This window comes from Petromyzon marinus, chromosome 6, assembly GCF_048934315.1.
Source record: "Petromyzon marinus isolate PM22_M1 ecotype Great Lakes invasive population chromosome 6, UKy_Petmar_22M1.pri1.0, whole genome shotgun sequence".
Classification (NCBI taxonomy): domain Eukaryota; kingdom Metazoa; phylum Chordata; class Hyperoartia; order Petromyzontiformes; family Petromyzontidae; genus Petromyzon; species Petromyzon marinus.
Window position 1 is genome coordinate 2,365,697 of NC_133672.1, and position 22,346 is coordinate 2,388,042.

Sequence of the window (22,346 nt, forward strand, 5' to 3'; positions counted from 1 at the left end):
ATCGCATAGTGAATGAGTCGAGTTGCGTGTAGATGTCGGAGTAATGCTGTGTTCTCACGGTACACTCGGCGACCGATGTCACATACAACGAACCAGGCCGTGCTTGACTTCGAGCCAGATGCAGATGTCTTGCGAGTCCACGTATCACCATTTGGTTTTGGCTCAACATAGCAAAATAGCCAGTGGATGACGCGGCCAAGCGCTGGCTTGGCTTGGATGTTGTTGGTGTAAAGGGGTTGGAGTGACTGCTGCGCCATCCCCCGCGCACTCCCCCGCGCACTTCGCTTTCTGGGTTGCAGTCAGTGGCACGCTTGCGGAACCATTGCACCCCCCCCCCCCCCCCCCGCTGCTCACTGAAGGACCTTAGCCTACGGCAGTACTGTATTTGCACAGGCTTAGTACAATGCTGCATCTGTAAGTGGCAGCAAGTGATTACGACTCTTGGTGTTTAATGTCAAGATTATTATTAACCTGTATATCGTCAATTCTAAGAATCCATTTTTTGAAATATACAGTTTTAGTTTTTCAAATTAAACTTTACATGTAACATACAGACTAGAATAAAACTCAATTCACAGCCACATGCATTCAGCCTTCCTTTGAAGGTCAGTCATTTGTTAATGTGGGAATTTGAAGCTTTTGACTTTTCTTTTATTAGTTTATTTGGGGTTGGAAGTTGGTGAGTAGTTAATGCTAAAGTATTTCAAGTAATTCTACGGTTGACTAATGGATAGTTTAGTCACCAATAGAGGACCGTTTGATCTGTCAAATTTGAATACAGCGATAGGAGGCATACAGCAATAGGAAAAGGTAGCCACAGTTCTAAAAACTTTGTTTATCTTATGATTTCATTTGACCAAAATGTGTAATGTCACAGCCGCCCAAGACATTCGATTTTATCAATTAGAGCTGCCTTGTTTGTGCTTGCATGTGACAGCCACGGCAACGACGGCGACATCCTCTGGTTCAGGCTCCGAGTCGACTCTGGGCTCTGTGTCTCCAGCCCAGAACACGGTCCCGGTGGAGTGCAGGTGACCAGCCCTGCTCACCCGGCATCCTGGCAGCTGTCACGCATCCACAAGCATTCAGTCCTGTGATCCTGAAATCCTGTTAACGAGGGAAGAGAAGGTGACGAGATTGGAGGGAGGTGGAGACTGAGGGGTGAGAGTGTCGGGGAAACACAACCACCGCTTCCTCTGCCAACAGCGAGAGTGGATGCAGACCTCGAAACCAGCACATGCTCACACGAGCCAAACACTGCACAACGTGCCCCTTCTGGTATAAGACTCGTTCAGAAATTTTAGGGATTTCATTTTTTCACTTTTTTGGTTGATTTTTACTGCTGTTACTATTGAAAGTAGTTCTAAATCTCCGGCTGATCTTGTTGCACAATGGTGCTCTTTTTGAGGCTACATTTCTTATTCTGTGAAAGTTCTGCAAATTGTGCATTTTCATACATTGGTGATGCTCGCATTTAAATTGATACATTTGGCAGTAATAGAGCGAGCCCATTTTGCTTTATTACCATTTCCTTTGCACGAACTTTGTCAGAGAAGTGTGTTCATATATCTAGATGAAGCTGTTGGTTTCTGGTTTGGAAGGAGTTTTCTGAGCCTGCTGCATCACTCGTGCGCTGTGTTTACTTTAACCTCTCGCAGTTTCACGTGAACCTTAGGATTTCAGCATTTCTAACAAGAAACTTATTGTAAATGTCTAGGATGAAAGCTAAACTTTGTTGTGGAATTTTGGCAGCTTGTTCATAAGGGTGTCTTCACCAGGGTGCAAATGCACCGGGTACCTTATCATGGGCCAGTTTTGTAAGGAGCTTCTAGTATTGCACTTAATCGAACTCTATTCCGTTTTTTGTTGATATATTTAGTAGATAGGGTGAGCTTCCTTTACAATGAATGTTAGGTGAGAGATGTATTGACCAGCAGCCACTGTTGTTCTGTGGCACAAGAGAAACAGTTCACTGCTAAGTGCTAATACATCCCACTGGGGACATTTTCATATTGCAATATGGTGTTTTAAAGCTTTTTAAAGCAGAAAGAATCTGTCTGAAAAGGTTGGAATGTACTGCATCGACGCTTCACGCTCGTCTTTTGCATTATGGCTAGCAAAATGCACTAGCTTAGCAGTTAGTACAGTACACTGTTTCTCTTTAATTACATTTTATATGAAAACAAAAGTTTTGTTTTTTATTTTTACAAAAAAATAAAATTAAAATAAAATTGAAAATTGTTTGACAAAGACGTTATTTAAGAGGTTTATAAGAGTTTCTAAACCTGAGACGTTTCTTATGTAGAGACGTGTGTTGCTGGATGATTTGAGTATATTTATTCAGATAAGATGGGCGAATAAGAGTTTTGTATTTTTTATCTATTTTAAAATTATTGCAAAGTGATGAAAATGTTTTTTTTCTGTTCCCAGAGCAGTCCTCTTTCGTCCCATAGGTTTTTTTTCTCCTGAACAGGCGTCTCGTCGTAAGCCGCTAATCTGTTTAATCCAAGCTGCCCCGTTCCCCTTAGTCCTCCAGGCCACTGCCTCTTTCTTCCTGTTCCCGAGTTGCTTATACTTTGCTTAACTTATTTCAGATTCAATTCACTGCCAAATGACCTGCTTATAATTTGGTTCACAGGCTGCCCTAACCTGAGTTTTCGGACTTAAGGATCAATTTAACAAAAACATTTTCTTGGCTCATATTTGACATTTGTGTGCTTGTTTAATAAAGATTTTGTTTAATAAAGATATGTCAAAATAGTGCTGCCCAGTAGTTAATCGCTGTAGTTGTACCCAGTTTGTGTTGTGTGAATTTGTATTTGTTTTATCTCTGTATATTGAGCTGGCTTTTTGGCATTGTCAATGAATGAACATCAAACCCATCTTGTACATTTTTATTTTTCGATCTTCAGTATTTTTTCATTGTTGTACATAGCCCAACCGTAAACTACCTGGCAGTGAAAGCTTGCAATACAAAATCCATGCCCACTTTATCTCCAGTATCTAAGTCACGCAATTGTTTTCTTCAACGAGCTGAGCTAAACATTTTCAGTGATAATGTTCATATTAATGTCTTGGTATTGCCTGCTTTTCACTTCCAGAATTTCAATGCTTGCTGAATCCATGTGGACTACCAAGTGTTGAATTACGTTCGGTCATTTACCTTTGCCTTTTTTCTGTGCAGTGTTGTACATTAAGAATGATATCACAACAAATATAAAGCTATCAAATGTTCTTTGTTGTGTGTTCAGTCTTCGTATCAAGTTGCAGCAGAAAATTTCTGACCTCAAGTCAATGGTCAGTGGTCACCTTTCCAGTCAGTTTTACAGAAACTGATGTAAGCATAAGTCATCCAGCAGAGCTTAGCAAGGGTACATGAACATGAATATGTATTTTTTGTAATAAACAACTTACAGTAAAATTATTTATTAATGTTTATTGTAATGTGTGTTCACCATAATGCCCCAAGAAATGCTCCAAAATGTGGAGTGATTTTACTCGGTGAAATTATTACATTTTAATTGCACGTGGAATTGAAAAATGTTTATTTTTTTTTATTAAATATGAGTTAGTGGTCAACCGCTGCACTATAAATTGTTGAGATATCTAAGCAAGATTCTACCGCAATTATCACTTTTCGAAATTGAAGGTTAAACAGTGTTGTGATGGTCATAAAGACTTTACATATACTGTAGTTTACTGTACAGTGATTGGATACTCAGTTAAATATTTAAATAAGTGTTATCTGGAAACGTTTAACAAAAGTGCCCCAAAACAAAGGCACAGCTATCTGCCAAAAAAAAGATTCCAAATTCACAAACCACACAGCTTTGGCTGCTTTTGAAAAAGAAAATCTCAAATCACATGCCTATGAAACGATTTGTCTTTAAAGAAACTCGAAAGAGCCGGCGTCGCATAACAGTCGGATAAACTCATTGCCATGTTCAGACTTGATGTCAAAAGGGCAAACTGAAGTTACTGTACCGCGAGTTAAGACCACGCTCAAGGCAGAATATAGTGATGTGCCTCCATAGTGAAATGAAAAAAACCAGCGCGTAGTTTTATAATAACTGATACAAGTGGTTACAACTTGAACGCAAAGCTAGTTGCAAAGCTACTCCATTTGCAAACGTTGGTTTTAAGTGTTTTTGAGTGTCAATTTTAAAATGTATTCGAATTCCCAACCCTCTACTGCTGCTCCCCAAGCACTAGCTCTTAATTCTGTACCTTTCCGGCCAATTTGCTTGTTTCCCTGAATACCCCGTTAAATAGAGTGACAGCGTTTGGATAGGTTCGGAATAACTTATTTTTTAAATCTCGAATAGTTGCATTTAGATGCATTGAATGAGAAGCACAAACATTTTTCTGTACTGTATATACATTAACATTTTCAAACAGGAAAAAGCCCATTGAGATCATACGTCTACAACCATTGTTTATCCACTGCTGGAGAAAACCCACTCTCAAGTCTTTGTCGTGTCTACGACTAGTGATGCAACAATCTACGTAGCACCACCCATCTACACGAGCTGATTTTATCGCTCTTGCTCCGCGGTGGACATCCTCTCTGGTGTTGTACCTTGCTTTGACTTGCAGCACGCGCTTCTGCGGCCGTCTGGAACGCTCTTCCAATATTAGGAAGCCACTGGCGCTATGTACTTTTATATAATCTAAATTTGAATTTTATTTCTTTAGAACTGCATTTTGTCTAGTCCTTCCCCCGCACCTCCAATTAGCACGGTTGCTAAAGAAGTTCAACATACTCTGTCGTTAGTCTCGACCATCCGCCATAATCTAAATCCACGTGTTATTTTATCTCAATGTTATTCCGAAAGTGTGCATCTCCCGAAAAGGATCGATTGTCTGGGAGTGGAGGGCACGACTGGAGAAACGTGACTCCATTCTGCCCGCACGATAAAGACATTCTTTCCAGCGTTTTAGGGGCCATCCATAAATGACGTCACGCGATTTTGGACGATTTTTGACCCCCCTCGTCACAGCGTCACAAAAAGTCAGACCCCCCCCTTCAAATATGACGTCACAAAGCTCTGCCCCCCTCCCCCCCAATAAAAAATCAAACATGCTTCAAATCGCTTTAAACTATTGTCATTGTAGTGCGTTTTCAATGTGGCGCTGCACTCTGATGTTGTAGTAGAAAACATTTATTAAAAAGTCTATTTCATTAAGTAGAGCGTGTTGTCTATATTTATTTAAAGTCGCACATTTTGATATGACGTCACATTGCTCAAACCCGCCCCCCCCCTTGTCACATCGTCACAAATGTCTGACCCCCCCCCAGGTGCGTGACGTCATTTATGGACGGCCCCTTAGTCCATCGGACAATTGGCTTTCCAGACCGACGTTATTGTGGATCTCAGCGTACTTAAGAAAATGATGTTGGGCCACTGATGACCGCGAACTCCGAATCATCCTCGCAGCGGCTTCTGAACAGGCATCGAGCGCTTTCAGATGCGCGCTTCTGTTGCCATCTGGAACGCTCCTCGATATATCAGGAAGCCACTGGGAGCGACGCAGTTGTAAAGCGTCTAGATTGAAAATTAATCTCTTTCGAACTGTTTTGTCTTTTAGTTTGGTGTCCTTCCCCCCTGCTCCTTCCCATAGTACCGTTGGCTACGTACAACATACATAGTGGAAGGCCGACGTGATTGTGGATCTCATCAGGCTGGAGAAGAAAATGACAAATCTGGCTGCCGCCTGATGATGCCGGTAGTAATCAAGTTCTGTTTACGTGACAAGCCTTACTAAATATATGTGGCGGGTTTCACGACATTTATGCGATCTAACACCTCCCCCCCGTCCCCCCCCCCCCAATTATGGAATACAATTATTTTTCGACCACTTATTGGTAAGGGCCCTCGATCGAACCATCCCTAAACCTCCTAACAATGTGAGCGGGGTTCGCCGCAGTCGGATCGATTCGCGGATCACGTTGAGACCGGCAAACGAATCGATCCCTTCTTCCCACCTCTCGCCTCTCCGCTGTTTGTGGCCATGATTGCGTCTCGCACCGGGGCCATCACGGCCGGCATCTGCGGCGCCGTCTTCATCGGATACTGCGTCTACTTCGACAGAAAGCGACGCAGCGACCCCGACTTCAAGAAGAAGCTGCGAGAGAGTGAGTTTACCCCCCCCTCCCCCTCTGCGAGAGCCGCTGCTGAGGCCTCCGCGAGGACACCAGGACTCGGATAGAAATTGTGCCGGGGGGTCAGTGCCTCTTCCCCGGCACGACCCGCTAGGCCGGGATGGGGGGCTATCTTCGGCCCTGCCCACCACACACCACACGCCACCACCCCTCCCCCCCCCCCCAAAATCAAGCAAGTTTATTGTTTGTATTGCTGAATAATTTGTAAGTAAGTTAATCGATTAATGTTTGCGTTTAAATGCCGAATGGTCGAAACGGTGTCGCGCGCGCGGCGCGTCTGTGCGGTGTGCTGCTTTGGCAGACAACACTCCCGTTTCTTCGCCTCGGCTCACGACGAGAGGACGCGATTCGTTCACGCGGCGGGGGTGGGGGGCCCCCCTCGTCTCGGCTTGGGCCCCCCCCCCTCGTCTCGGCTTGCTCACAGGACGGGCGCCTTGATGAACTCGGCCTCCTTTGGCTGGGCCGAGGTGGAAATATCCCGCGGACGTCGAGCGCCGCTCGCCGCGGAATCGCGTGAAGAGGCCGCCTGGGAAGCGTGACCTCTACGGGCCCCACGCTCTCCCGTCGAAACCCAAGAATCTCCGTCCCACCACCACCAACCACCTACCCACCCACCCAGGGAACGACGTTTTAGTGTCTGTCCCCTTGCATAGCCATTGCGGTCTTGTACGTGGTGCATCGGCGAGGAGACTTCACGTCGCGTAAATAAACCGTGTTGCGTATCATGTAACTTGTTCAGAACCTTGGGGATGCACGGCTGGAGGAGGAGGAGTGGTGGTGGTGGGGGGCTCCCGAAGCCGTGCGCGTTGGGGGTCGTTTGACCATACTTAACCATTGTTGGTCAGTGCGTGTCGGCGAAGGCGGGGAGAGCCGTAGACGTATGAAAACGGCGTGGAACTCGTTGGTCAAAGACCCCCCCCCCCCGGCCACGCCGCACAAGGCTCCCATCGATGATGCCCAGGGACTCGCCGTCGTTGCTGGAGCCGGGGTTTTACGGAGCCGGGGTTTTACTCGGCCGAGCTGTGCCGCAATGTCTCCCCGAGTTTCCCCGCCGCTTCTACCCCTAAGCGGAGCTGTCATTTTTGCAGCGCGTCTTGGCATGCGACTGCATTGTTGATGCTGTGTAAATTGAAGTTGCTTATTGCTGCTGCTGCTGCATTGTAAATCAAGGAGGTTGATGCGACTTTGTTGTTTGCAGGGCGACGAAAGCAGAAGCAAGCCACTTCCAGCGCACAGATAATTGTATGTCTTACACACCGTACTTTAACGCAACTTAATACTGTACGCAGGTTTTCTCAGAATGTTGGTTCGTGATTGTTTAGGGTTAGGCCACGTAATGCAAATGTGGTGGGAGGGGGTTCCTAATGCCATTTAATTGGTCAGATCAATGTGACACAAAGATCAACTATGAATGAGAGCAGAAATTCAGTAATCCGCGTTAATATGGCAGGACCATACTGCTGATCCTGTAATCTGTGGCATATCGTAGAAGTCAGACCATATCTGTGAAACATTTGTTTGTGGTGTGTGCGAGTTATGGGAAAGAGCTGTGCAGTTAATTTTATCTGCGAAAAACTTGAGATTTACAGAAGCGTAGCACGTGATTATCGGCAACATCAACGAAACATGAGTAGATTACGGGATTACTAGTTTTTTTAAAGACTCAAATTGTGCAAATTTGCGCCACGTAGGTTTATGTTAAAAGATGATTGCGTTTTCTTGACTTCATGTTCAGTCTTATTTTTTAAAAAATAGTGTTGGATTCAACATCACGTGAGCACAGCTAGTCTACAGAAGCAAAACAAAATTAATATCACCAAATAAAAAAAAGTCTTATCTCCCACATTGCGCCCTGTACCGCGAACTATGGAAGCAGTTGTGAACCGACAATTATCCATGCAATGCAGGGATTCACGGGTTATTGGATTGTGAATTATTGGATTTCTATCGTATACCACGTTTCTATTAAAGCAGTGCAAACATCAACTTTTTTCCAAAGTTTATTTCTGCATGAAATATTAACCTATATGTTTAATTAGAATGTCACTATTTTTACGTCAGACAACCAAACAGATTTAAATTTGACATTAAATGAAAATATTTAACTAATGAACTCAAGGCCATTCGTGATTCTGTCCCAGACAACAGTAATTGCCTATGGCCAGTTACAGTTTGAATTTACATAGCACCTAAATGTGACTGTGTCTCAATAAGCTGTCCACAAATGGGGGCGCATTCCTATTTTCCAGAGAGGTAAGTCAGACATAGCCAGAGTTGAAAAAGGAAACTCTTGAGCCTGGACTTGAACTGGGGGAAGAGTTAGTTCCAGACCATGGGGGAAACTGTTTCATTTTCGTTTCAAAGAAATCACCACACGTACACACACAATATGCAAAAGTACAATACAATTTTTTTTAAACAATTACAATGGTCAATGACATTTTATTCGATCGGAGCTTTGAAATCAGACAATGATACCCTCTTCTCCAGTTTTAAAATCTTTGTAATTCATTCCAGGATCAAAGGAGCATGATAGGTAAATGATTGTTTCCCCATTTTAGTCCTTGCCCTAGGAACTGTTAAAGAGAGCACTGACTGAGAACGAAGGCTGTAGGTTTGATGTTTTTTTAGCTGTGAACAAATATATGTAGGGAGTAGGCCAAGTACTGCCTTATACACAAATATGTACCAGTGTTTAAGCCTTCTGGTGTGAAGGGAAGACCACTTCACCATGTTATATAATCACAATGGTGAATTAGTAACCTTGCGTTAGTAATGAACCTAAGTCCTCCATGGTATAAACTCCTACACCACGTGCTGTAATGAGGCTCTGACGCTTCTCATCTCCACCGTGCAGCTGCCGGACATTAAGGATACTGAGGCCGTGCAGAAGTTCTTCCTTCAGGAAATCCAGCTTGGCGAGGAGATGCTGTCACAAGGTATGCATGCTTGGGAAGAGAAGGGCCAGACTGCACATACAGTCACTGCTATAAACGCAGTGTACTCTTGAGGGGCTAAAAGAGGGCCGGTGTTTCCTTGACAGCAGAACCATTTATAGGGCCCAGGAAGTGGTTTCCCATTTTAACTGGACGGCAAACAAACTCAACACCGGCTGACCGACATTTGTCTGGCATCGAGTGCTTAATGTTTCTTGTGGCATATTATGCCAACATTTTCTCTAAAACTTTTGCCTGAATCAACTCGTACATATTCCAGCTTCATTTATTTTGCAAACATGTCAAAGGTGGGATTCAACCGCCAAAATTCAGGTTGAAAAGACTCTTTTTTTTAAATCACCAAGTTTTCGTGCTCAGTTTTAGCTGTTCAGTGGCTGTGGGTCTGAAGATTCTCATTCGGAGCATTGTGCCCTGTGTGCAGGTGAGTTTGAACAGGGGGTTGAGCACCTGACCAATGCAGTGGCAGTGTGCGGCCAGCCCCAGCAGCTGCTGCAGGTGCTGCAGCAGACACTGCCGCCACCGGTCTTCCAGATGCTGCTGCAGAAGCTGCCCACCATTGGACAGGTGCCTCACTTTGACTTGCACCAGGAGCACCTGCAGCATTCCATGGTACAATTTCCTCTCTGCAGTCTACCGTGGATGTCAAGTCTGATTTTTGCCGATTTGTATTTCAGAGGATCGTTTCACGCTCCACGCTGCAGGAGGTGGAAGAAGAGGACGTGGAGTGATTGTTTTAGGTTCAAATTTTCACCATCTAGCTACTCCCTTATAACTCCAGTTTATACCAAACTGTATTTCTGGACAGTGCTACACTTTTTCTTTGCTTTTGTATTGCATTCATTAATGCGCATGAACCTAACCTTTTCAAAGCCTTTATATAATTGTCATTGTTACAAATGTGCAAACTTTCAGATGAAACTTTGACTCCAGTTTCCTTTGGTGGTGGTTTAAGTAAATAAAATGTTTTATTTACAAGACAATTTGTGTTACATTATTTTATTAAGCCACAGCTCAACATGTTTACAATACAGAATATTGGTTATGCATGCAAAAATGCTTTCTTTAATCCTTTCATCAATGAGGCAAGGTAACATAGCTCCCCCATATTAACTCCTGTATTACAAATACAGTCCGAAGTGCATCAACAGCCTTTACACAGTAGGGATGTCTAATGTACATTTTCTTAAAAAACAACAGGATCTTGCTTTTTAAAGCCAACATGGATGAAAAGCACATGCTCTGGGTTTATGGCAGCATTTAAGCCCAATGCTTGGATCGGCACAAATCCTGTTTCCAAAAATCTCTTTAAAAAATAAGAAACACAGTTATTTGGGCAACGTGATCCTCCAGACTCGTTAAGCACATTGCAGACGTGTCTGTGCGAAGACAGTGCTGCACACAGTAGCTTGGCCCCTTTATGTCGCGGGATTGCGAAGTGGCCCCTTGGCGCTCGGCTCACATCTTGGGCTGGACGATGAGGCCTGCGCGAGCAGCCAGGGCCTCGTTCTGCTGGATGTGGTACTCCTGGAATCGCTGCGAGATTCTCTGCGTCATCTTCAAATATTTCTGCATGCAGGTCTCGGTGCAGTTGTTCTGGACATGTGAGAAAGTGACCAGCAAGAAGGCATGAAATGGTGCATTCATTCGTGTTGAAATATGAATCTAAAGATACATTTTTATTTATTTAAGCAAAACACATTGTGCAATGTAGTCTAATGGAGTGAATAAAACGACACCAGAGAAAAACCATGATATTAAATGTTGTTTTATCACAACCCCAAATTGTGACAATTTATCATAAACCTGGATGGTGAATCGTGACATGCTTTAAAAAACCAATCACCTACATGTTAACTTTAGATGTACAGTGACATAGCAACATTTGTCGAATTCTCCATAGCTAATTACAACCATAAAATCCTTCAATGAGTGCTTTTCAGCTGAATGATGTTGGGCCAAGTTGAAGTTAATGTTCTAGTTTTACTGCTGCAGGACATTGTTCAATTTTCAATGGTCGTGAATGTTCACATTAAAGGAGATTTAGATTTAAAGCTTTCGTGACTGCAGGGATTCATATTCTTGGTTCTTTATACATATGTGACTTTACCGAAAGAACCAAGAATATTAAAGGAGATGTTTTATCATGAAGTTTATTCTTTAGTCAGTTGAACATGAAGCCCCGGGCTCTCGCATAAACTATGTTGCGACGTCATTTTATTTTGTTGAAGGCTAACGATACGGCATCTATTCCTCTCGACGAGCTCTACACGATGCGCTAATCAAAGTTTTGTTTATGACTACGGCAATTTTGGCAACGACGGGTGCTTGGTGAAGAAACGAGATGATTGATTTCTGGTGGGTCGCGGCGTTTATGTGCGCGGTGGGACGAGTCGCAATAAATAAATGAATTACGATTTTGACCGTTTATTCGGGACCCCGGGGTCGTGCCATAAGGCTCAGTTGATAAACTGGTTTTGTCAGCAAGTGGCAGTGAAGCTCTACCTCTTCGTCCAGCACCTTCCGGACCGTGAAGTCCTTCACACAGTCCATGAAGCACAGCTCTGACAGCTTGTTATACGAGCCCAGGAAGTCCTTAAACTGTGGGGAGAGTAGCTGTCAGCGCCATGAACATTACAACAATCGCGTTAAGCTCTACTTATAAAACTATATTTTGAGATAATTCAGTTATTCACATTACAATTCAAACTTGCATTATGTTACATTACAACTTTGACTTAAAATAGTTAAATACAATTTTTAAAAAAATATACATCAAAGGAATACTTAAGTGGTTGGCACACTGGACGTGCAATCCAGATCTTCTGGCACGGCAGTTGAAACTTTGAGAAGCGCTTCTATAAATCCCCCCCCCCGCCCCAATCTGCTCTTCCAGCAGTATCAATGTCCTTTTGAGGCAATTGGTAGCGAGATGTTGACTATCTCGCCAGGCATCCAGGAGGTCGTGGTTTAGAACCTGACTGAAGCCTGTATATTTGGAGTTTTCTTCGGGTCCTCCGGTTTTTCCCTCCACATTTAGAAACATGCGTTTAGAATATTTGGCTGCTATAAATTTCCACTTGATAAGAAACTTAATTGGGCTTTCATTTATGGCCAGGTAGCTTCTGAAAAAAATAGCTATATAGTTCAGTGGGACTTAAAACTATAGTTTCAGTTTTAATAGTTGAAATGGGTACACCATAGTTGGCCGACCGGCAGGTCGCGTGTGGTCTAATCTCTTACAATACGTTTGGTCAGTATGGAAAAGTTGGCCCAATAGAGGGGGCTCTCAAAACTGCAGTGCTGCACCTTTACCGGTTACATTAACCTGGCTGCAACACGCTACTTGCATGCAACCAACAACCACGTTGGCACGTGCGCTTGCTGTTAGACTCACCTGCTTGATTTGTTCGGCCTCTGTAACCTGGGCAGCCATGTCTGCCTGATGATCTTATTCTACAGACACAACGTGGAATCATTTGACATTTTTATTAAAAATAATGCCCCAATTCCCAGCCGATTACATCAAGATTATATACACAATACGTCACAAAAGGCGCTTTGGTTTCACATCTTAATGGTGCTCCTCTCAAAACCTCCAAGTTAATCTTTGTTCCTGTATAACATGCACAGAATGCAGCGTCCACATTTCATAACTGGTAAACACCTCGCGCTGATGGGGAAACTCCACTTGTTCAGTCTGAACATAAATCTGTATCAACACCGATATGACGTTTTGAGAACGAGGTTCCGCTCAAAACAAAAAGGCCCTTCCCGTTGCCGACATCGTGACTGGCCTGCGCTTTCAACTTTCAGCTGTACAGAACCGGCTTCGGAGTTTAACTATAATAACTATCAAATGGGGTAACGGACAGCACCCATGACTGGTTGTAACTATCGCTATCCGGTGTGCAGGAGGTGCAACTGCACTGGGGCCAACAGGGCCTAGCGCGGACACTTGGACAAGGCTCGACATGAATCGCTTGCCAACCACGCGACGCCACCGACAAGGCCACGGGTCTCCGGGCTCACAGAGGCCGAACACCGCGACGTCTTCCCAACCCAAGGCACCGATGTTATGCAATCTGCGAGCCTCTTTAACCACACGCGCTGTGGACTCGCGTCGCTCTGCCCAAGTCGGGCCTCACCTCTCGCTTACAGTCCCGAGCCAGTGGTGGGAATTCCCCATTACCACGGCGGGCGCCTGTTTGTTTTACTGAGCAGCAGTGGATTCGCCACCACCTCCCCCCCCCCCCCGACACTACGCGAGGCGGCAGAGACCGCGGGCCGTGCAGCGGCGACAGAACCTTGAGCAGGCGGGGGGAGGTCACGGGGCAGCTCCCGACACACGGGCGGCTTCGCGAGCGGAACCCCGCGGCGCGTATCTGCTTGGTTGTTAGGCGTCGTGCTCGTCGCCAGCGGTTGCAGTGTCCGCAAGGTGCGGAACTCGATTCCGGCTGGAAAATCTAAATAACAAAAAGTAAATTCCACTCGAGTCCGTCAAAATACAAATAAAAGACCACTCCACGCGGCCGTGGTGTGGGGGACGTTGTCACCACGTGACCTCGGCTAAGGCGGACGTTGGCGACTTCTCCGCAGCCCCGCGGATTCGCCACCGTGAGACCGGCCCCCACCCCAAAAAAACGCGTTTACACGAACTGCGCTTCAATTAAGCACGGCGACAGATGCGTTGGGGGGGGGGGGGGCAACAAACAAAATAACGCGGTATTATTTTAACGCAAACAAAACCTCGACTTGTTTGCAAACAATTGTTTTTTATATTTTAAAATCGAAATTGGCGAAAATATCGCGGATGCCTTATTCGCGAGTGCGGGTGCCTTTTCCGTGCGGCAACAATCGCTCGCTTGCCTCCACCGGATATAAACTCCACGCACTGAGGCGCGTTTATTAACATTTATTCTCAACCGCCACGCCTTGCAAACGTAAACCAATAATCTCTCTTCATTTTTTCCGCGCCGTAATTAAGAGGAAAGAGACCTGCTCGCAAAGGAAATACCCGTGTACGTCACGTGTCCGGAACGATATTTTGCGACCTGCACCCGCCGCGTTTTCGGTTCCGATCCCAGCCGTTGGTCGCGGGGGAGGGGGAAAAGCGGGGAGCGAGGGGGAGGGGCTTGGGGGATTGGGGAGGGGGCCGTGTTACCAGATCAGAGGTTTTACCTCCAGGTCCACGCAAATTTTATACTTAAGATTATATTGGACACGATATTCTAATTAAGTCGTATTTACAAACACAGCGAGTGCAACACAGCCTGCTGAAGGGGATACAAGCTTTGTTCATCTTTCCCATCGATTTTTGCTAAACTATTCCCACTTATCAGCAGTGCCCCCCACCCACCCCCCGGGACTCTGAACTTCTTTCGCACCGTCCGTAGTCGACCGCGCGATTCGGAGGTGCCGGGGGAAGACAGACGGACAGGGAACGCAAAAAAAATCAGCTTTGTAAAGAAAGTAGTTTGTTAATCTCGACGATGGCTGTAAAAGTTGTCTAATCTCCTGCAGATGTAGATGCCACTGGTTCTTCACGTTCTGCAGATGCCACTAGTTCTTCACGTTCTGTAGATGTAGATGCCACTGGTTCTTTACGTTCTGTAGATGAAGATGCCACTGGTTCTTCATGTTCTGCAGATGTCACTGGTTCTTCACGTTCTGTAGATGTAGATGCCACTGGTTCTTCACGTTCTACAGATGTAGATACCACTGATTCTTCACGTTCTACAGATGTAGATGCCACTGGTTCTTCACGAACTGTAGATGTAGATGCCACTGGTTCTTCACGTTCTGCAGATGCCACTGATTCTTCACGTTCTACAGATGTAGATGCCACTGGTTCTTCACGTTCTGCAGATGTCACTGGTTCTTCACGTTCTACAGATGTAGATGCCACTGATTCTTCACGTTCTACAGATGTAGATGCCACTGATTCTTTACGTTCTACAGATGTAGATACCACTGGTTCTTCACGTTCTGTAGATGTAGATGCCATTGGTTCTTCACGTTCTGCAGATGTAGATGCCATTGGTTCCTCACGTTCTGTAGATGTAGATACCACTGGTTCTTCACAAACTGTAGATGTTGATGCCACTGGTTCTTCACGTTCTGCAGATGTAATCTTGATTTGTTATTACTTCATAGTTGTGTGTGTACTCATACCTGTCAACCCCTTATCAGTGCCCTACCTGAACACAGACCAATTCAGACCTCGTTGGTCACCCCGTGCCCCCTTCATAAATCTCAACGTGTATCCTACAAAGTCCCATCACAAGGCAGAAACACAAACAAACTAGACAACAAAAACAATTGTTTTAACTTTGCCCCGAATTGACACGGCTGTTACGCCGTACGGACCTCAACACTAAATTTCCCCGGTAGAAGGACACGGCGTTGAAACCCGCCTTGGCTTTTGCACAGCCGCCTACAAACAATCGCGAACAAAATCATCACGCGCGGTTTATCGATCATCAAATCATTGGACCGGCTGCTCGTCGTTAATCTCGAGGGTTTTTATCCCTCCGAGCTGACATCGCCGCCGCCGCAGCCGTCGTCGTCGGCGAGCCCGAGGGAGGCGGAGTGCGACCCGCGTCGTCGTTGTCGTCGTCGTCGTTGTCGAGGAGGAGGAGGCGGAGGAGGAGGCTGCTACTGCCGCTACTGCTGCTGCTGCTGGCTCCGGCTCCACGGGCGGCATCGAGGACCACAACCACCACCACCACCACCCCCCCTCAACGTCGTGAGGAGCAGCCGACGAGCCCCCCTCGTCTCTACATCGATCGGTTTCCCCGGTGAGGGGACTTTGTTGTTGTTGATGCTGCTGCTGCTGAGCGAGCCAACTTCGTTCGCTCTCCCGCGCCTCGGGGCCGCCGGGGCGTTTCGCGGGGGGCGAGGGGGGTGGCGAGGGGGGGGTGGGGAGGGGGGGTCCGGACGCAGCCCCGCGGGGGGCCCCGGGGGGCCCCCACGCCGGCTCGGCTCGCCGGTGGCGCCGCACGTTCTTTCACCCTGGGTGTTGGGATGAGTGCGGCGCTGCTTGTGGTGCTTGGCCGTTGAAGCGAGGGTGTCGTTGGTGTGGTCGTGGTTGTTGTGGTTGTTGTTGTGGTGGTTGTTGTTGTTGTGGTTGTTGTGGTGGTGGTGGTTGTTGTGGTGTGGTGGTTGTTGTTGGTGTGGTGGTGGTTGTTGTGGTGGTGGTGGTTGTTGTGGTGGTGGTTGTTGTGGTTGTTGTTGTTGTTGTGGTGGTTGTTGTTGTGGTTGTTGTGGTGGTGGTGGTGGTTGTTGTGGTGGTGGTGGCGGGCAGGGGAGCGGTGGTGCAGCGGTGAGCGCCGCGATGCGCTACGAACCCGGCACGACCCGAGTTCGATTCCCGCTCAGAGGCAGCAGCACCGGTGACGATTGTCTCAGCCGGTCCCGGGCCTCCGCCTAAGTCGACTCGGCCTCAAATGAGCACCTGGTGCGATGTGTACATTTTCCTACTGGGGGAGACAAAGGCGGCCGGGCGTGGTGCTGGCCACCCACCTCCCCATCGCGTGCCGTTCTTGCGTAGTTGCTGCTACTCGCTAACAGCACTTGCCGCTACAGTCTGTTAAGGCTACACGGGGGACCTTTGTCTTTGTGGTGGCGGGCACGGTTGTGGCTTGGTTTGCATGTTGTGGGCCGTCGATTCAATGATCAGTCACTGGTCGTGATCACCTCTACAGCAGAGGTGCTGATGGTGCCCTAATCGTGATAATCACCATCACCACCTCTGTAGAAAATGTGATGATGGTGATGATGGTGGTGGTGGTTATGTCACACTCATCATTCGCTACGATGACGGCAATCTTTATTGCAAGTCACCATCGTCATCTTTACCAACATCATCAGGGTTTATTTATTCATGATGATCTTGTTCGTGGTAATCTTGCTCTCGGCATCGTTACAACGGTTATCATCTTTACCATCGTCGTCACGGTCAATATGTTCATCTTTATCAACTCAATAATCCCCTCCGTCATCGTTACCATGGTCGGCGGTAATATTCAGCAACAACATCGCCCAAGTCATCATCGCCATTGTCGTGGGCTTCAACGAAGACTCATTTATTATTTATTACCAACACAAGTATTATTATTTATTACCGACACAAGTATTATTATTTATTACCGACACAAGTATTATTATTTATTACCGACAAGTATTATTATTTATTACCAACACAAGTATTATTATTCATTACCAACACAAGTATTTGTATTTATTACCGACACAAGTATTATTATTTATTACCGACACAAGTATTATTATTTATTACCGACACAAGTATTATTTATTACCAACACAAGTATTATTATTTATTACCAACACAAGTATTATTATTTATTACCAACACAAGTATTATTATTTATTACCAACACAAGTATTATTATTTATTACCAACACAAGTATAATTTATTACCAACACAAGTATTATTTATTACCAACACAAGTATTAATATTTATTACCGACACAAGTATTATTATTTATTACCGACACAAGTATTATAGTAATAGGTTTTACCCTTTTAACTGACACAAAAACTGACACCTTTATTCAAGGCATCATGTTTGCAATAACCACAACACAAGCAGTCAAAATGCAAACAAAAGAGACAACTTTGATAATAATATGCACTGTCCTTGAATTTGATTGGTCCACACCCGAGACGGCTTTTCTTAGAGCCTAGTCTCCATTGGTGTTGGACCAGAAGATATTCTTGGTTCTTTCGGTAAAGTCACGTAGAAGGGAAACAATAAAATAATAAAAATATATTTTTTATATTTGTATTATGTTATTGTTTCCCTTCTACGTGATTTTACCGAAAGAGCCAAGAATATACAAGTATTATTATTTATTACCGACACAAGTACTGTATTATTATTTATTACCGACACTATTATTTATTACCAACACAAGTACTGTATTATTATTTGGTGGACCACCAGGCTAACTGCACGAATTTCACTGTAATTGGCGACAACGGACCGGACCACAGCTTGGGTCCAGGTCCACGTGTTGGAGACTTCTGTAGAACGCAGACGAAGGTTTCTTCAGGATCACAACAGTGCAGGTCCCCCCTGGGGAACCCGGCTGATACCATCCCTGTGGCGGGGCACGCTCCGCCCATAGTAGCCACGACCCCCTTGTGGGGTCCTCGAGAAGGATTTCCACCTGGACACGTGATAACCCCAGCCCCCCTTTGGGGGTCACCGGGTAGACACCTCCGGTCACGTGTCCTCCAGGGTCAACCAGAGTGCCATGGGCCCTTGCAACCCCGTTCCGTGGCCGGCACTCACGCACCCTATCCTGTAGAGGCTTGCACTGCACGCAGAGCGTGGTGCCCTCTATCACTGTCAGTCAGTGCTCCCCGTGCCCCGCTATGGCCGGTACTGCATCCACATTCAGTGGTGTCTGCGATGCCACTACATGGCACACCGTGCCTCTCGCAGGCCGGCTTCACACAGTGACATCCAGCGATGTCACTACACCATGATTTTTTTTAAAGAGTATTGCAATTTTTGTTGTCATCGACACAATATTTATCATCGTTATCAGCAGCAGAATATTACCGACATCATAATTATCACGACAATCATCAGATTGATCATCACTACCATCATCATCATCAAAACGAATATTATCAATCCCAGAAACATCTTTACATCACCACGATCATTGTCATCATGATTATTGTCGTCGAAGGTGCTGCTGATGACGAAGGTGATATGATTGTGGTAAACTTTAATACAAACACATATAGTACTGGCCATCATCATGGTTATCATCACCTGTCATCTTTACATTGATTGTAATAATCTCCATGGCCATGTTTGACCATCACCATGAGCACCGTGGTTATTATCATCAACAACAACATAACGATGTGCTACTGTTTGAGAAGGTGATTTAGATCACACGGAAAGACAGTACTTGGCTTTGATCACCAATGTTGCTGCAAACTCTTAAAATAAATTTCAGCACCCCAAACCTCCTCGTGCATCCTCCAGTACCCCTCTTCCTCCGCTACCACGCCAGTTGCCAAGTGTGAACAACTCTCCTCTTATTTCTCAGAGAATGTTAATTAGATTAGGAATGGAATTCTGGTGTCTGAATTTGCTTCTCCTTTTTTCATTCCTGTCTACCCACCACTTGCTCGTGACTTCCATCAGCCTGTCTCCATACACAGCCACGATTACAGTAAATTATTTCCACCTTCAAATCTTCTTCCATCCTCCCTCATTTGCCTCCAGTGTTAATCCATCCTTGTCCCACCATAGCCCTGGACATTACATCAGTCCACCTCTGAATGAGGCCCTCCCAATGTTCAATCAGTCATGGAGATTGCCAGTATGTGCAAGTTGGTGAAGGGTCGGTTCGTGAACAGTTCAGATAGCACTCGCCACTGATGCTTGACGTGAATGGAAATGTAACCCAGGCCGTTGGATTCATAGTGCAGTGCGGTAATCACTGCGCCGCTGATCCGCCTCCAGCAGACTCTTATCTGCAAGTAAATAAACTCCTACTTCTACTCAAATGTAACGATTGTCTTATGTGTGTGTGTGTGTGTCGGTTGTTATTCTCTGCCTGTTGTGCCCTGCTGCGACAGCTGTGTCGTAGCACGCATCCACCGTGCATGGATCTGGCGCAAGTGTCCGAGCCGCCGTCCGCTACGTTGCGGGCGGCGGGCGCAATTCCTCGCTCCGCCGAATCCCTCCTGCCCTGCTGCTCCTCGCCGTCCATCCTGGCCATCGAAGGAGACAGCCACAGCAGCCACGCATTCAGCTCGGGCTCGGAGAGTTCCACGGCGAGCCGCGTGCTGGCGCGCAGCACCTCCACCGCCGCGGTGACACGGGCAGGGCAGGCGGCGCCGCCGGCAAGAGCTGGGCGAGAGGCGTCGCACGCTGCCAGCCGGCGAAACAATGCGCTGCGGGAAATTGTCTGTGTGCCGGCGGACGGGCACGTGACCTTGGCCCATGGTAGTCGGTGTGGGCATGGTGGCAAGGAGACGACAGTCACCACCGGTATGTGACTGTCATCCGTCTCAGCAGCTTTGCACCAGCTTGTGAAGTTTTGCTATTTGTATGCTTCTAGTTCGGCCGCCATATGCAAATGTGCACTTAAGACAAGGGTGGCTTATATCTGTCAGTAGAATTTGGATAGTGTTGCTTTGCAAGAAGACAATCATTGGTCAGTGAGAGATGATAACTTGCATACTTGGGGAGAATGCCGCTAATCAATATCGGGCTGGTGTCAGAAGTAACGATGCTCGGTATAGAATTATCTACATGCTCTCACAAGCCGAATTTTGTCTTTAATTAACAAAAGTCACAAGTGATTGCTTAAATGAGCATTGAGTCGGTGCTGCTCTCCTGTTCACAGCCCTGGGCCAGTGGCACAAGTTCCACATCCCTGTGGTGGGGGCAAGTCTATCCATAGGACAATAACTTTTGACTCCCCCTCATCCCAACCGGGATTTGAACTCTTGCCGCTGAACCACCTGGCCAGAGAAAATCTTAAAAATTAGGTGAATGAATCATTATATGGTTTAAATGAACACATTTGCAATACACTACAATGTTTTGAATGTATTTTTTTGGCAGTTCACCCTGGGGGGGTGGATGAAGATGAGTTCAAAGAAAATTTGATGCACCTGCCTGTGAATGGACAACTGGGGGTGGACGTTATTGCCCCATCAGTTCGGGTAAGTGGATGGGAAAATATAACTGTGCCTTCTGTTCCATACCTTATCACCAAACCATCCAGAGTGCGGACGACTGATTTCCTCCGATCTCGAAAGATTAGCAGGTTTCGGCCTGGATAGCGTTTAGATGGGCACTGCATAAAGTGTGTTGTGGGGCTACATTATGGGCAGCAGATGGTTGTGCAGCAAAATCTGTTGTACTCTACTATGCTGTCATGTCTGATCCCCGCCTTCAACTCATGCTGACCAGGGTGGTGGGCGTGGTCGAATAACCGTCAAGTTCTGCCGTCATCCAGCATTGGGTTGATTAAGGGCCGCACACGTGCATGTGGACACGAATGTTAATTTTAAATCCTCTCATTAAACTGCTCAGCCAACTTGTTGCGATAAGACGAAGTCGTCTAGCTCCTCGTTACCATTGGCTGAGTGGTGTGACAGGAGAAATGTCTTCTTCTGCTGTCCTGCCACCACAGTTAGGTTTTTTTTCCAGTATTGGGCACATCCTGGACATCTGTGAAAATAGCTTTATAGCTCATTGGATTCCTCCAGTATGAATAAGTATTCAGATTCTGATGTAGCTTCTTTTTCCTTCTTCCACGTGTTTGTCCCACTCATGTGGGGTGTTCCGCTGTCCTTGCCAACTTTCTGCACGCTGCCCTGTCCTGCGCCATCTCTCTTTCCGCTCCTCGGGCCACCGTGTCCGATCGCACCACAACGCCCCACCACCTCTTCTTCTGCCTTCAACTTGATCTCTTTCCTTCCACTTGCATCACTTGCACCTTCTAACCCACGTAATTTTCCTGTTGTCTCTCCACATTACCGAACCACACCAGTCTTTTCTCTCTCATCTTCTCTGTGATTTCTACCACCTTGAGTCTTCCTCTCACTTCTTATTTTCTCACCCTGTAACTTCCTTTTTAAATCCAACATCCACCGCAACATCCTCATCTCTGTGACTGCCATAGCTTGGTCCTCCCTCTTTCTTGTGCCCCAGCAATCGGCCCATACAACAGCACCGGCCTCACCACCGTCTTGTACACTTTTCCCCTCAACCAAACTGGGACCGTCTTATCGCACACCACACCAGTCATCTCTCGCCATTTCAGTTATCCTGCCCTTGGTCTTGTTCTCATCTCTCCTCCTCGTGCTCCATCAGCACACATAGTTGCACCCAGATACTTAAACTAGTTTGTCTTCATTGACTGGTCACTTCCAATTTGCAATCCTCCTGCATTATTTCTACTGAAATTTGCCACCATATACTCAGTCTTTGTCCGACTGATCCTCAACCCATTCGCTTTAATCTTTTGCACCCAGATCTTCAAGTAAACTTCCACTACCCCTCTGCACAATATCTCTCGTAAGTGTGTCCTGCAGCAGGATGTAAAGGAAGGGGTTCAGTGCGGAATCTCGCTTCACTCCCGCTTTGACTTGAAAGCTCTCCGACACCCCACAGCTGCTTCGCCACGTGCATTTTCCCTCCTTTATACACATCCTGGAACA

At 46.1% G+C, this 22,346-nt stretch overlaps 4 protein-coding genes across 12 annotated transcripts in view; 3 read left to right on the forward strand and 1 right to left on the reverse strand.

The window, feature by feature from the left end:
• Positions 1-3,424, forward strand: part of ARID4A (AT-rich interaction domain 4A) — a 35,694-nt gene extending 32,270 nt beyond the window's left edge. For all 5 annotated transcript variants that reach the window (XM_032948392.2, XM_076063764.1, XM_076063781.1 and 2 more), the window contains one exon: positions 938-3,424. In XM_032948392.2, the coding sequence (XP_032804283.1) occupies positions 938-1,035 (98 nt within the window). In that variant the 3' untranslated portion in view covers positions 1,036-3,424. The remainder of the gene's footprint in view (positions 1-937) is intronic.
• A 2,525-nt stretch (positions 3,425-5,949) lies between these two features.
• LOC116939672 (mitochondrial import receptor subunit TOM20 homolog) lies at positions 5,950-10,100 on the forward strand. The gene is made up of 5 exons (XM_032948386.2): positions 5,950-6,136; positions 7,362-7,405; positions 9,021-9,102; positions 9,542-9,684; positions 9,795-10,100. Exons 1-5 carry the CDS (start codon positions 6,013-6,015, stop codon positions 9,846-9,848), a joined length of 447 nt encoding a protein of 148 aa, XP_032804277.1. The 5' UTR covers positions 5,950-6,012; the 3' UTR covers positions 9,849-10,100.
• Positions 10,101-13,802, reverse strand: TIMM9 (translocase of inner mitochondrial membrane 9). Of its 2 annotated transcripts, none has more exons than XM_032948387.2 (4): positions 13,425-13,802; positions 12,515-12,573; positions 11,623-11,718; positions 10,101-10,713 (listed from the first exon to the last, which is right to left on the reverse strand). In XM_032948387.2, the coding sequence occupies exons 2-4, from the start codon at positions 12,551-12,553 to the stop codon at positions 10,576-10,578; spliced, it is 273 nt and encodes a 90-aa protein (XP_032804278.1). In that variant the 5' UTR covers positions 12,554-12,573; positions 13,425-13,802; the 3' UTR covers positions 10,101-10,575. The 2 variants fall into 2 exon arrangements, with proteins under 2 accessions (XP_032804278.1, XP_032804279.1); XM_032948388.2 differs by lacking the exon at positions 13,425-13,802 and adding an exon at positions 13,266-13,401.
• A 916-nt stretch (positions 13,803-14,718) lies between these two features.
• The window catches only part of KIAA0586 (KIAA0586 ortholog), a 194,526-nt gene continuing 186,898 nt past the window's right edge, over positions 14,719-22,346 (forward strand). For all 4 annotated transcript variants that reach the window (XM_076063801.1, XM_032948384.2, XM_076063819.1 and 1 more), the window contains exons 1-3: positions 14,719-15,917; positions 19,749-20,163; positions 20,743-20,843. In XM_076063801.1, the coding sequence (XP_075919916.1) occupies positions 19,776-20,163; positions 20,743-20,843 (489 nt within the window). In that variant the 5' untranslated portion in view covers positions 14,719-15,917; positions 19,749-19,775. The remainder of the gene's footprint in view (positions 15,918-19,748; positions 20,164-20,742; positions 20,844-22,346) is intronic.